The sequence below is a fragment of the Pelecanus crispus genome, chromosome Z, assembly GCF_030463565.1.
Source record: "Pelecanus crispus isolate bPelCri1 chromosome Z, bPelCri1.pri, whole genome shotgun sequence".
Lineage (NCBI taxonomy): Eukaryota > Metazoa > Chordata > Aves > Pelecaniformes > Pelecanidae > Pelecanus > Pelecanus crispus.
In genome coordinates this window covers 69201560-69216932 of record NC_134676.1, presented here as the reverse complement: position 1 = coordinate 69216932, position 15373 = coordinate 69201560, and the positions used below count along the sequence as shown (strand labels likewise).

General features: G+C 42.1%; 1 protein-coding gene across 4 annotated transcripts in view; it reads right to left on the bottom strand.

Annotated features, from left to right (window-relative positions):
* Nucleotides 1–1114: 1114 nt before the first annotated feature.
* The window catches only part of SEMA6A (semaphorin 6A), a 62106-nt gene continuing 47847 nt past the window's right edge, over nt 1115–15373 (bottom strand). For all 4 annotated transcript variants that reach the window (XM_075726116.1, XM_075726118.1, XM_009491613.2 and 1 more), the window contains one exon: nt 1115–2304. In XM_075726116.1, coding sequence (XP_075582231.1) covers nt 1115–2304 — 1190 coding nt within the window. The remainder of the gene's footprint in view (nt 2305–15373) is intronic.

Sequence of the window (15373 nt, the reverse complement as noted above, 5' to 3'; positions counted from 1 at the left end):
TGGTAACAGCCGGCATATTAACTAGTTCACACTGTTTGAGGATTTTGTTTGCCGTCTCACATGCAAGGTGAAATGAGATGGCACATCACAAGCTGGTGCCTTCACAGAAAGTATTAGCTACTGACAAAGCCATGTTGATAGCAATGGTGCACAAATGTGCAGCTTTTAAGAGTTTCTCTTGCAGTTGTGTTAGAAGTTATGAACTTGCGGTATTTGTTTGTTGCTGTCTTAGGTCAGAGGCCCAGCCAGCTAATTAGCTGAGAGACTTAAATAGATATCCCCTTTTTTTTCAGCTAATCAGGCAGTCCAGGCACAAAGTTCAGAATTCCAGCTCCAACTTATCTAACTCAGTGAATTCATTGGAAAAATAAAAAGAGTTTTAATTACTCCAGTTAATGGGTTTCATGTTAAATAGGTATAACTTTCAAGGTACTTCTGAAGAGCTGCTCACAGGTTGATACGCAGAAGTCATCTTAGGAAAAACAAAAGTTGAACAATAAATAAGAGGAGTTATTTGCGTTAACAGTCATGTGTTATTCATTAAAAGAGAAGGGTAGCAGAAATCTATGACATAGTTTGCCCAACAAGGCATTTAACTGCTGTAACCAAATGGCTGTAACACTGATGGGCATCATTTCACAGTACCTGCACGTAGTAAACTTCTGCCATTGTTAAGTCAGAGTTAGCTTTATCAATGGATTCTTTTTTTTCATTTTTTTTCTTTTTTAAATATGTTTTTGTAATTATTTGTTTTGCTTTTCAGAGTACTCTTTCTCAGTTCAGGAATGCGCTGTGCAGCTGCAGGGCAGGGTGAAATGTCACAGTCATCTTTCACCTGTGTGCTTTTGGCTCAACGTTTGTGATGGAGGGTTAGTCTTTCGAGCAAAGAACTGGCGGGTTGTGGGGGTGAGTCCTGCAATTGCAAACCTTCAACCATGGGTCATATGGCTCGGGTTTAAAAAAATATTCCACTTTTCCCAGAGAGCAGAAATCCGACACATCTTCAGCTTGCAACAACCATCTTCTCAGAGGAGTGAGTGATAACAGTTGCAGAACACTGGCTTTCAAGGGCAACCTCTGCTTAATTGCTGTCCTCCCCCCCACCCCACTCTGATTATGTACATGCGTCATTGGGCTTCATGGATGTGGAGAGCGGAGCAAAGGAAGGTTTGGGAGGTACATCTGGCTTTAGCGAGGGCGTACGTTTCAACCCTGACCTCGTCAGTGAGTTGTAGGCGGTGAGACTCGGCTGCCGAGTCACAGTCACAGCCTGTGCCTGAGCAGCGTGGACTTGTATTGAGTCCACTCGCTGCGGGGCCGGTGGCGGGTTGTCGCCCCGGCCGAAGCTCTGATTGCGAGAGAGGTGGGACGAGTTAGAGGAGTTAGTGTTGTTTCTTTTGAGGGTTGATGTCTGGTGACTTCTTGTGAGTGAGTTTGTAGGGTAGCTTCTCTTGTAGTCCACGTTGTAAGCAGAAGAGTGCATCTCTAGCCGCTTGCTCAAGCCACTCTGAGACAGTGAGGTGCTCGGGGGCCCAAGGGAAGCTTCCCGCTGGGGTACTTTTGGTGGCATGCTGTCGAGATTTTCCACCAGGTTAACCCCGTGGCTGGGGCTTTTGCTACTGAGATGGTCCTTGATAGTTTTGTACTCAAGGGTAGCATTCTGGTCCTCCACAGACATCTGAGCCCCATCGCTGATTTTTGGCTGGTCAACGTACTCATGCTGGTAGCCCTGCTGGGCTATGGGCAGGACCACAACACTGGGTATGTGGCTAGGAGAAGCCCTGAGCGGCAGGTCGGTTGGGATCACGGGCGAGGCCATCGGGGGGATATCTTTTGTGCAGGCATTGATGAGGTTCTGGTTTCTCTCCCATTCCCTGCTGCCACGGCTGGGCTTTCTCTTCTGTTGTAGGGTTGGGGTGGACTCAGGGGTTGGCAGGGCGGCCAGGTCCAGATGGTGCTGGTCAGCTTTGATTAGCATCTTGGCAGTGCTGCCTGGGGTAGCCAGCTTGCCATTGTGCATCAGAGGCGTGAGGATAGCTTCAGGCTTTGGCTCCTTGGACTGAGCGTCCCCAAAGAGGCCACTGAGCTTGGTAACACTGCTCATGGAGCCACGGCGGGAGTGGGTCAGCTCCTTCTCCTTCCTCTGCACAACAGCCACGTCTCTGCGGCGATGGTCGCAGATGCAGTACACTATGATTCCCGAAAAGATGGCCCCCATGACAAAAGCAAGAATAACCGCAATGGCCAACAGGGTGACGGGCACCAGCTGATCATGACCCTTCAGGTAACTCTCACGAATCACTCCTGCAATAAACAGCACACAGTGGTTAAACAAACTAAGGATGGGGAAAAGCTATCATTAACTACTTTGTTGAAAGGCACACCCTGGGAGATTTGCTTGTGTTTTGCAAGGTGATTTTTGATCAGCTTGCCCAAATTTGGAGACAGACTGTACCTGCCAACTATATCTTGCATGTGCAGCCTTGGGCTGTCAGTACAGCTTTCAGATCTGGAGCTGAAGACTACGAATTCAAGAGGGGAGAGAGGATTTACTTGCAGGGCAAGTGCAATTCGTTTGAAATCCTGGCCCTGTGCAACTCACGCTGGTCTCAGCAGGTCAGAGCTATTATTTCTCCTCCTCTGACATAGTGCCCAGTTCTCCCCTCCCTCTATCCAATCTCTCCTCAGCTAGTATCATCTTATTTTTACTCCGGTAAACCATTCACATTGAAAAAAGGAAGAGAGGAGACAGAAGCTCTGCAACTACCAGGGGGGTGCATCCCACATTGTTTAAGGCTTCTTTCTCTGCTTATCATTCTGTTATCTTTGTCATGTGTTTTAAAAGTCAGTGTCACATGCCTGAGCTTCAGCAGGATGCTTAAATAACTGTGAAAGAGAGCACAGTGCTGAGATCTATTGAGCCTGCTAAATGACTGTCCTTGCTATTTTAATTTTAAAAACTCTTATTCTGAACACATGAATAGGTCAACCTCTGTGCTGAAGCCTACGCTTTCTCAGCTGAAAGCCCTGACTCTGAGGACCTCCTCTTGCGGTCCTGTGCTGTGAGCAGAGATCACTGTCAAATCTTACTTGGCCGTCCAAGCGCCCACTGTCAGAGAAGGCATCTTTGGCAGTGTGCGCCTCCTCTATCTGAAGTCCCTAATACAGCATTAATCAATACCCTGAATTTCTGAAGAAAGTCTTTTTCTTCTGACATAGTTGGGCACCAAGCCAGCAGCACTAATGAAACACAAGCACAGAGCCTCTAGTTTGCTTTTTTTTCATTTCTGATTTTGTTCTTAGTGCTTAACAAGGAGCAGCCACAGCCTGACAAGGAGCTGAAGGAACACCTCTCCCACCTCTTTCTCCACAGAGGGTCCAAGTGTCAGGGCATTAAAAGCTCCACATACTCTAAGGAAATGTAATCCTTGTCCTTGTTACAGGAGAGACAGCAAGACAGAAAATGTACCTCCCAGGCTCTCCTGAGACTTTGTGAAGATACAAAACTTTCATGTTGTAAATCAACTCCTTCTAGAATAATGTCTTTTCATGTATTTGGCAGACAAGGTATTAGTGGCCCAGAATTAGAACCAAATGCAAAATAATCCTCAGCAAACTATGTTAAAAGAACATTGAAAAGTTGCCACTATCTCACAGAAACCTTTGACAAGTATTCTGGCTAGGTACAGTACTGCTTCTATAGCATATATTTTTCTGTTCCCATTTAATTGCAGCATTTAGGTGGACAAGGGGTATTTACTTACAAGATACGAACTTTATATTTAAAAGCAAAACAGCTCTTGAAATCATAAGCCGCTATGTGTGACATCACAGCTGGTTGCCAAGGAAATTATTGTGCTGTGACAAATAGAGGATTATGATTTCACGAGCAGAGTAAATAGCAAGAGCAGATGATTGCTTAAGAAAATAAGATCCTGCATTCATATAAATGTCTTAATAGTAAAAAAGTAAGGGGAGGAAAGTAAATCTCAGAAAACAATATATAATTAGAAACAATCTTCAAATTAAGTGTTTCTAAGAGAACCCTCTTTTAAAGCCCAGCAGCTTTTTAAGAGGCAGATTTTTCTACTCTTTGTCATCAGCACTTAACAAGTGGTGGTAGAACCTACCCCTGTAATTTAAATCCACATACAAAATTGCTGTATACAGACCAGAAGCACAGTCTAGTGGTTATGGTGCAGTCAGCAGTAACTGCATTTCACTGCAAAGGTGTTGATCTTCTGTGGACCTTACACCTACTGGTATTTACGTGCTAGACTCTGCAGCATTTTGGGACCAAATTTATTTACACTTGTAAAACTGTCTGTGGTTATTAACTGGAGAATTGGAAATAGAGAGTCTTAAATGGGTGGGAAGGATGGTCAAGGAATGTTAAGGCTTGTCCAGAAACGCACTGCTGGGTGTGAAGTTAAGGAAAGCTTTGACTTAAAGAGCCTAGTTTCATGGACACCTTCCATGCACAAACTTGTCGAGATATGCCCCTTTGAGCACTTAAGTCCAATGTTTTTTGCATGAAAAAGACTCAGAATCTCTGCTCAGTGCCTACCTAAGGGTGTAAGCACCTACAGTCAAAGCATGGGTTCATGAAGGGAAAGTCATGCCTTACTAACTTAATATCCTTTTGAGTATAGACTGGAGGCCGAGAGGCTGGAGTGCAGCCCTGCAGAAAGGGATCTGGTGGTTTTGGTTGATGGTAAGCTCAATACAAGTCAACAATGTGCCAAAAAGGCCAACCACATTAGAGTATGTCCAAAGGAGGGCAACAAAGATGGTGAAAAGACTGCAGGGCATGACTGATGAGGAGTGACTGAAGATACTCGGTTTGTTCAGTTTAGAGGAGACATCATTGCTATCTAAAACTTCCTCATGCTGGGGAGTGGAGAGGGAAGTGCTGAACTCCCTCTCAGGTGTCTGGTGATAGGATGCAAGGGAGTGGCTTAAAGCTCACGTCCATGCCTGACATTTATTACTGGCTAAGTGAGGTTGTTCTCCACCTTCTGCCTTCTGCTTTAGGCTAAGTCCTATTCCGTGAATGATAGTCTTAAGCACAAACCTGCATCACTGCATACAAAAGCAACATGAAATCTTCAGTTTTACATTATCAATGGATATTGAATCATTACAACTCATGTTACAAAATTACCACACAGTTAAGACTGAGTGACCATGTGTGTTCAAGAAAGGGGTAGCTGAAATGATGTGTTGCTCATGCTGCAGGTTTTTTACCAGCAGAAATTTATGAGGGCCTTAAAAAAGCCTTATTCCAGCAAGTTCCTCTTGAGCTCAAACCTTCCTGATGTTTGTTTTCTATACTAGAGTTAAAGGATATTTAATATTAGTGTCTTTGCTCTAGGCAGGTGGATCTTCTCTGGACACAATGTCAGGTTAATGATATAATTTATTTTTTATCATGGATGACATCCATGTGTCTTTAGCTATGCAACCAATCCCAACAACTTTGTAAGATTTGACCCTGCATTCATGTTTATGGAATAGATACAATTAAGTAATGAAAAAGTACAAGGAACGTTCAGCATCCTACTGTCATGACCACAGCAGGGAAAAACCTAATATGAAGTAGGCTGATAATTGCAGTTGATGTCAATCAACATCTCAAGCCCCCACCATCAGTAATAACTGCATTCACAGACGAGGATGAATAAGCAAGTGTGTGATCCCAACTATGTCCCCAAAACAAGCCAGTTTGAAAGCACACAGATACGACAGTGTTTGTGCCACTTTGCAGACTGCATTGTATGTGCTTTTACCTATCCTGCAGTTCTTAAAGAAAAACACGGTCCCCAAGGTTCCGTTCAGCACCATTCATGAGCACTCATTATTCAAAGAATTAAAATAAATGGAGAAAACAATCAGAAAAATGTAGGGCCTACTTTTTTGAAAGTCAAGTAAAGTATCTGGACTCCCAGCTTTGAGGAAATATCTGCTATTGAAAAGTCTTATAGCTATATATTATCTGACATCCTTCGAAGACATTAGGTACTAGGAAACTGACTGGGCTGGCTGCATAAAATGCTATGGAACCAGTGTAAAATATGATTGATATAAATATCCTATATAAATTTTATCTTATATTTAATAATATAACAATCATCCTTAATTAAATACTTTTACTTTTAAAATATTATGTCTAGCACTTTCCTGTTTGCAATATGTTCTTTCCAAATGTGAAAATACATTGCTTATTTCATTTTATGTGGTCTGAACTGCTCATCCATACTTGTGACTGTCTTCTGTAGTACATGGTGACATATCACCATGGGTAATCACCAGCTATTCTTTGCAAAGGGATATTGCTGACAGAATTACCTGTATTAACACTGTACTTGGGAGAGGTCTGGTGGTAAAAATAATAGTAAAACTGAAAAAGCTTCGAAGACATAGATGAGGTTAAATATTTGCACCTTCAAGGATCAGAACTGTACATGACATTAATGCCACAAACATGCCGACGCTTAACCTATCTCCCTAAAGTCTTCCAGTTAAGTCAAGCTCTGTCCCTTGCAAATCACAACTGGGTTTATGACTTCAGGGTCTTCCCACATGTGATGCACTATTATTTTTGGCTACTAAAAGAGCCAGGCTAGTCACCTGATATCCTCCACTTTTCATGGTCATTCTGATTCCTGCAGACAACCTGATCCTTCCTCCTCCACTAACTTTCTGTAATTTCATGCCATGTCCTTTTGTCTGTATCTCCTAATGTCACCATTCATTTTCTCAGTCAGTATGCCCTGTACTGAACAGTCTGGAACATGCAAAATCACCTCTTCTTACTCATCTAATGAGAGGGAAGACCTGATATGGTATTGTATTATCCTGCTATACATAATTCATTCTTTCTTCCAGCAGAGCTTGTAGGTAAGGCACACAGTGTTGGCTGGCTGGTTAGTTAAGAGGACATTAAGAAAAATGTTTCCAAACCTTCAAAGTGTTTCAATTCTGAAATGAGCTAGTGCTTGGATAAATCACATGAGTAGAGTATTGATCTAGCTTGTTCACTAGAGGTAGTTGGGGAAAAAGCAAGGAGAGGTTAAGTTTTATGTCAATAATACATATACTTTTTGTAAACTTCTGGAAAAGGTTGAGAAGCAGACTTCTTGAATGTCTCTGGGTGAAAATAAGAGAGAAAAGACCAGAGGTGATACAATGATATACATCTGCTGTATTCTAGATCATTGTAAGCAGGAATTTTCACCAGTTAACAAAAGTATTCAAGGATTAGGACTATACCTCTATATCTGTTGAAAAACAAGTTAAAAAGCAAGACTTTCACAGTGCTGAAAGAGGATTTTGTCCCTGACTGCTTAAGAGCTAGCCAAAGCAATCTCTAGACACTGTGCAGTATCTTGGACAATGCTGGAGCAAGTATGAGCATCAAGAGGTCTGGGAAAGGACAAGTGTATTACCAGCCTTTGAGATGAGCCAAAGGGAGGTCCTAACAAATGACAGATCTGGCAGTCCAGTTTTTAGAATGGGAATGACACTACAACAAGTGATTAAATAATCAATTTTAAGAGCATACAAAGGATGATAAAGGAATTATAAAAAAAAAAGCCAAAGCAAATTTGCCAAGAATAAATTACATTAAACCAGACAAACTTCCTTTTTTTGACAGGATAAATGGCTTACTTTTAATGAGGAAACATTAAGTATGATACCCTTTGACTTCTGTAAAGTCTTTGACTTATTTTCTCAGAAGCAAATGAAAGTGAGCTAAAACCTGCTGAAAAGCTGCATTTGAAAAGCATTGCTCAAAGGTCTACCTGGAAAGAGATCTGAAGTAAGGTGTCTGTCTCAGGAGAACAGCAATTAACAGGCATCTGCAGAAAGGAAACCTCAACTCCAGAGGCCCAGCAAAAGAGCTGTGTCCTTTTAGCACATGCAGTATAAAAAGAAACCCCATGATAAAGCCTAAATTTCTTTGTCTCATCTGTAATCAGGGACAGGGATGGCAGAACATCAAGAAGAGCCCCACAGTCACATTCCTCTAAGTCTAGGTTCTGGCATGCGCCTTGCAGAGAGCACAAACTGCTGGTATAGAGTCATTATGAATGGAGTTTTTTTATGGGCTTCAGAATATCTTTTTAGAATACCACTGAATAGGTTTTCAACATATGTCTCCAGGTGTTAGAACTGTGTTTACACGCAGCCTCATGCTGCTAAAAGACTATTTCAGCCTGGAAAATCCCTGCAGGTATTAACAAGCATTCTTCCTCCCTTTTAACCAGCAATAGGAATAAAAAAACCCCACAGATGAATTTAGACTGGACACCCCGATTTAAACGATACCAAATTCAGGAATGACCAGAGTCTACCACGCATTTCTGAGATCCTATCTCACTGTTTTTCTTGAAGGAATAATTTCAAGGTTTGACATAAACCAACCACATTATAATCCAAATGATTTGATGTTTGCCACTTTATTGGAACTGCTTTGTTGAAAACAGTAAGTAAGCTTTTTCCTTCATCTTCCTTCTGGCTGCAAGGAGTTGTTCTGCTGACTCAGTGCAATTCTACCCAGTGTTCGTTTTTCTGGACTCTCAGTGTCACCAGCTAGAAAAAAACAGCTCAAACATTCATAGTTAAAGCTGCTGGCAAATGCTTTTTTCCCTCTCCCCTCACAGTAAAGCTGTATTGTTGATTTGTAAAGGTCTGCAACTGTAAGTTTTGCATGACTGTGCTGAGAAGAGCAATCCATCTCCCCCCAGATTCTGCCCTACGGGTCTCAAAGCCAGCTGCCCAAGCGAGCAGTCTGAGATATCCAGCAAACAAAAAGAGGATGCATGCACTTGGAAAGAATGAGTTTGGTAAAGAAAAAACCTTCAGTTACAAGAGGCCTGGGGATCATTAGAGGTATGAGAAAAAATCGTACTTCGAAACCATGAAAAGAAAATCAATATATAACGTGCCTGAAGTAACACGTAACAAAGCCTGAAAAGGATCTAAACAATCAGATCAGCCGTAGTGGCCTCTGTCAGGGTTTTTTGGCCCTTAATCAGACCTCTTTCAGAAGCAATCCCTCCAGGATAGGTTCATCTATTGATCTCTGAGGGTGGTTTTATTTCTCCTTTCAAATGGTCCAAATTATATCACTTCTCTCCACTTTTGATGAATGACTGTCAACATGACTCTCTGTCCTGGTAAACCACGACACTCTCTATAGAAAAAAGATGGTTGTAACTTACTAAAAGAGGGAAGATCAACAGGTGGCTTTGCTCTCAATGGGAAGATGGAGAACTTTCATTGCATTTTTTTTCAAGCTAGATATATTAAGCAAGAAAGGTGAGAGAAATGACTCCACCATGTCCATATGAGATAACCTGTGCGTCTTGAAGTAAGATTTTCAGAACAGATTTCCATTATCTGTTTTAGTTCCGTTATGAGCCTACAGTCCATTTTTTTTCTGCATGCCACAATGGCCATACAAAACCTACACCATGGCCACATTTGTGAATTTTGAGAAATCAGAAATGCTTCTTCTTTGAAAGGGATTGTTATAGATGGAAATTACAAGAGCTGAACTAGCAAATTCATGCTCAGACAACTCCCACCCCCACTGAAATGAAGGAGAAACAGACCTGAAAACGACTGGAAGAGCAAGCTCTTAAAGCTTTTTAAATTGTGTTACTTCTAAGCAGTATCTCTGTAAATAAACCAGTTTATTAAGTTTGCAGGTATGGGAGAAGATTTGAGATACACAACCTCCTGTATCTGTAATATAATGATGAAAGTCATTACAATCCTGAAGCCAGCCCAATTTTATTTGTCCCAGTGGCTAGGCTCAAGGCCAGCTCTTGCACTAGAAAGTGCTTGACAACCTTTCTCCCACCGGCAGGTGCTATGCAGTGGCTGATCATTTTGCACTTTCCTGATTTCAGTACTTTCCTTCACCTCTCACCCTTTCCCCGCGAGCAATGATAATTTTAGATGCCTCTCTGTGATAGGGAATAAGCAGACATAGCAGGTCCTTTAAAAAAGTAAAATACAGGCATTCACAGTAGTTAAAACAAGATGTAGAAAATCCAAATGTCAAGGAAAATTAATTCTTTTGTAGCTTGTCTCGGCAGAGGCAAACTTTATGCTGGTTTGCATCTTAAAACACAAGTTTTCTTTAAAGTCTGTTGCATTTCCTCTAATGATGTAAAAAAAGCTCAGTGCACATTCTGGGACCTTTTTACTATGCCTGGAATGAGCTTAAACATATCCAGCTGCTTTTTGTGAGTTTACTTCAGGGGATCTTTCACAGCTGGGTTAAACCAGATTTACATATGTTTGGCTCAGTATGAACCATAGAATCATAGAATCATAGGATGGTTTGGGTTGGAAGGCACCTTAAGGATCACCTAGTTGCAAGCCCCCTGCCATGGGCAGGGACATCTTCCACTAGACCAGGTTGCTCAAAGCCTCATCCAACCTGGCCTTGGAACACTTCCAGAGATGGGACATCCACAGCTTCTCTGGGCAACCTCTTCCAGTGCCTCACGACCCTCGTAGTGAAGAATTTCTTCCTTGTATCTAATGTAACTCTACCCTCTTTCAGTTTAAAACCGTTACCCCTTGTCCTACCTCTACATACCCTTGTAAAAAGTCCCTCTCCAGCTTTATTATAAGCTCCCTTCAGGTACTGGAAGGCTGCTATAAGGTCTCCCTTCTCTCCTCCAGGCTGAACAACCCCAACTCTCTCAGCCTATCTTCATAGGGGAGGTGCTCCAGCCCTCGGATCACCTTTGTGGCCCTCCTCTGGACCCGCTCCAACAGGTCCATGTCCTTCTTATGTTGGGAGGCCCCAGAGCTGGATGCAGTACTCCAGGTGGGGTCTCATGAGAGTGGGGTAAAGGGGGAGAATCACCTCCCTTGACCTGCAGGTTGCACTTCTTTTGATGCAGCCCAGGATATGGTTGGCCTTCTGGGCTGCAAGTGCACATTGCCGGCTCATGTTGAGCTTCTCATCAACCAACACCCCAAGTCCTTCTCCTCAGGGCTGCTCTCAATCCGTTCTCTGCCCAGCATGATTTCAGGGCTCCAGAGAAGTTGTTGTAGCCTGCAAAGTGAATCTCTCATCTTCACAGTTCCCATTTCACTGCATGGAGCTCCTCTGATGGCACAGAACAAATGCTGTATTTTTTTTTTTTCCCCCTGCTGTGGGCATTATGTATTCTGGACAGCCCAGTGCCTTTCTGGAAGCAGTTTTTATGAACAGTGTCAAGGAAAGAGAAGCTGTCACTGAGAAATTCTGTGGCTTTTCCTCTCCTTTTTTACAGCCTATTTTGAACTATGGCCTTTCTGCACAACAGGGAAAAGTGAAGTTTGCTGAATGTCAACATAAGCAGCTCTGCTTAGCAGGCTGAAGCTCAAAGCAGCCTTATGGAAGAGCTGGGGTTAAATTTCAGACACTGCATACGACCTAAAAGCAAAAATTGTTTCCTCATCAGCTCTGATCTTCTTTAAAGACACAAAAATGGAAATGCTAGTTTTGAGCTACTAGTGTGACTGAACACATTACGACTGAACTAACAAAGGAGCCATCTTTTAAACATCCAAGACGTTTAAATAGTAAGACTGTACCCTATATATCCTATTCCATGTGGTCCCTGGAAATGATTATTAAATTGTTGAAAAACTATGTGACCAAGCTAACAATGTTTATTCATGCACACAGACTGTATTTCTTAGGGATAGTCCTTCTGCCCACAGCTGGGTTGCTGGTGCACATTAGGAACATGGCTGGACCCCACATTAGGTCTGCTCTTAACACAGCGGGAGGATGAAACCTCTTCTGTCATTAAAACACCAGCACTGTGTACTTTCTGACAAAAAGCAAACACTATGGATTAACTCTTCATTTCTCCTGCATTCATGAACACTGCAGGTGTAGTCAAAAGACCTGGACTTAAGAATTAAAACATGCCCCCAGTGATCAGTAAAAGACAAGACTGCTTCTTCTAGAAATATTTGCAGGGCTGGTGCTGTAGGCAGAAAATAGCTTATACACGTCTGATGTTAGGTTTATCACTTCCCTCCATATTGCAGTCCCATAGCCTCATCTGCCTTTGAATACATTAACTAACTGAGGAATTGTGATGAGTTTGAAACACTGGCTGTAACAGTCAGCAAGACTAATTTTACTGTTAGCTGTTTTTCTGTATCTCACTACTCTTCCAATATAAATAGCAGAAGCCTTTTTTCCTCTCGGTTACATTCACTTGAATCTGCATTATCTCCAGTAAAGCAAGCAGCGTTACTCCAGCCACATTTTGAGGTAAAAGACAGCATTTCCCTGATGGACTTCTTGTCCTGGTGCTGCTGTCATCTCTCACTTACTTCATTTTCTATCTCCAGTGGTGGCTTCCTTGATGCATTTTTCTGTCTGTCAAATTTAGAGTTCTCTGCATTTTTTGACCTATTTTTTTTTATCACCTCCCTACCTTGCAGGCACTGCATGTACATTTTACACATTGATACCATAACTTCACTGATGTTTCCCGTCTGTGCGTTTTTTAGCATGCTTGATGATTAACTCCAGCCAGTCTCCTTCCCCAGATCAGGTGAACCTGTAGCTTCATCTGAGAGGACATAGTTCAGCAAGCAGGTACCTGACCCACCTCCAAGAAAGCTGCCCAGGGGCCAGCAGCAATCTAGCCACAGTACTGTGTGCAAACCTGTGTCTTCTCTGACATACATTCAAAGCCCATCTAGACACCCTCTTGACTGTCCAGCAGCACGCCAGGCAGATGTACCTGTATATTTGCTTTATCACACATCTCACAAGCAGCAGTGTTTCTGCAATACAACAACTCCCCTAGCCTTCCACTCAGTTCTGGTACTGGATCAAATCTCCATTTTCTGGATTTATGGTACTGTTGCTTCAGTTTCTGCTCATGCTCTTTCTTTAAGCCAGTATTTTCCACTGCGGCAGGCAAACCTGGCAGCTTGCACAGATAGTTAAGCAACATGAAGGTAGATGCTATAACAAGGAACATGACTACCTTTTTTCATATCTGTAGACTAGTTCTCAAGATATGTTTACTGATCTACAGATATGCAAATTCCCACGTGAGAGGTTAAGGTTAAAGCCTCATTTTTTTCCTAGCATTGGGACCCTAACAAATTTTATCACAATCTCTTTTCTCTCAGTAATATATATTTATTCTCTTTCCTCCCTTCTACACACAGTGTAGGTGAGACCAAACCCTTTGCAGAAGCACAGCTGATGTTATCAAGTTGTCTTGCCATGAGCAAGTAGAGATAAACTGTATTGTCTCTCCAGGTCTTGATGCTGGGTATATGGAAGTACCCACTGATTTGATATTACTAATTTAGTTCAATGAGTGAGAACCGCATGCTGAGATATACAAAACCCCCTGGGTACAGAAAATTAATTGGTCTTACTGGATGAGTGCCTCAGGGCATTGCCTGTAGCTTGGTCATATTTAGACAAAAAGCATATAAAGTGCTGCAGGACTCTAAGACCTCTTTAAGAGACTGAATAGAGACTAGTGTTTTGTAGAGATACAGCCAAACACTATCTGTAAAAAATGAGCAGTGCTCTTTATGTTCCTTACTATGAGCTGCGATTACCCAAACCTCTGGGCAGGCTCTGTGGTGAATGCAAGAGGTTCTAGTGGGGAGAGCAGGCAGAAGAAGGGACAGAGGGCACTCCTGCTCTGTGCCCTCCTTTGAGAGCCTGTGATTGGGACTCTTTCAGGAACGAATACACATGGAGAATTGTTGAACTGTTTGATGGGAGCTATAAGCTAGTGGCAGGCATTAAATTTGTCCAGTGCTGACCACAGGCGCAAAGAAACTACCAAAGGCCTTTTCTGCACCACATGACAAGACCACTTCTGTTAGCTTCTGTAAAAACAAGTAGTACTCAGTGTTTACCCAGCATTATGGCTTCTCACTCACCCTGCTTGCTTCCAAACAGGAATTCAGTACGGTTTTCTGATTTAAAGAATAAGGAAACACCTGGAAAATATGTGCTTCTTAAAAGATTTTTGGAATTATTTTAATGAAGACTTCGGTGTGCTGCTGTTCAAGACCAGCTGCTTCTGTACATGCTTAAATTCCCTGTCTGTGCTGGTACTGCTTCTGTTTAGTAATTGCAGATCTTTCATACTTTCCAAAAAAACCCCTCTGTTTCTTTCTACAAGAACATGATAGTGAATAACAGTAGCTTTGTAGGGCTTTAAAAATGTGCCCGCTTCCCCCTCTTTTTTTTTTAACAGCTGTTCTTTTATTTTCTATCACAATTGTGGGTAAGATGGGATGGAGCATGAACAAGATGGCATATTAATGACAGCATGCAGCTGGTGTTATTTTCCAATTAAAAAAATCCTTGTTGGGCATATGAAAGAACTGTCTAGTTTATGCCCAGTTGTGACAATGCTATCAAGCTGCACCTTCATCTGAGATTTAATTTCACAGAAGATACCAATGTTTGGTTGCTGGTGGGAGAACTACAGTTTAATATCAAGGGCTAACCACTTTGGTAGACGTGGGAGGGTGGAGCTGGTCTGGAGGCTATCCACTGGGACTCACTATTTCAGAGTATTACAGGTATTCTTCCCAGCCAACAGAAAGTTGGTGACGAATGTCCTGTTAGCCGTTTCCAAAAGTTTGCTGTATTGTACAGCTGTGCCAGGAATGCCTCTTAATGCTTCCCGAGCAACTTCTCTATAAACTGCTCTAAGCTCTTCTAATGCCAATGGAGCTGTTAAAATCTACTTCAGCAGGGTCTCTGACTTACTCTGATCTGCTGGGGCAGGCAGAGCTGTCAGACTATCAGCTGGTGGTTAAAGTGCTTATCAGTCACAGCACCAGCGCCCAATGTCCATGGAGCTGTCTGTGTATTTAGTTGCATAACTGTGACAAATCTCTTCTGGATATGAGGGACTGAGATTTTTCAAAAACTTGCAACTTGGCCGGTGAAGCTCTTTTTTTCATCACAGGGACGTCAGGATGCACATTTTTGATATAATGGTAAATTTGCACTGTCTGCTTCAAAACTTCTCAATAAAATGCCCTTAAGACTCTTTTTTGTAACATGAGAATAACAAAATATTTTTACCCTATCCTCTTTCTCAGCTACTGGCACAGAAAATCTTAGATCACATGATTAAAATCTAGCAAAAGTCATAGCAACAGTAATCGGATACCAGAGACTACAGTGTCTCACTAAATGACTATTGAAGAGCTCAAAGTAACACCTGCTTAAACACGTGACTAAACTAAGGTTATTCATAGGAATGACTACTTTCCAAATGCAATGACATTTGTTATCTGTATTTAACGTTCAATAAAATTAACATGGCAAAATCTAAATTATGCC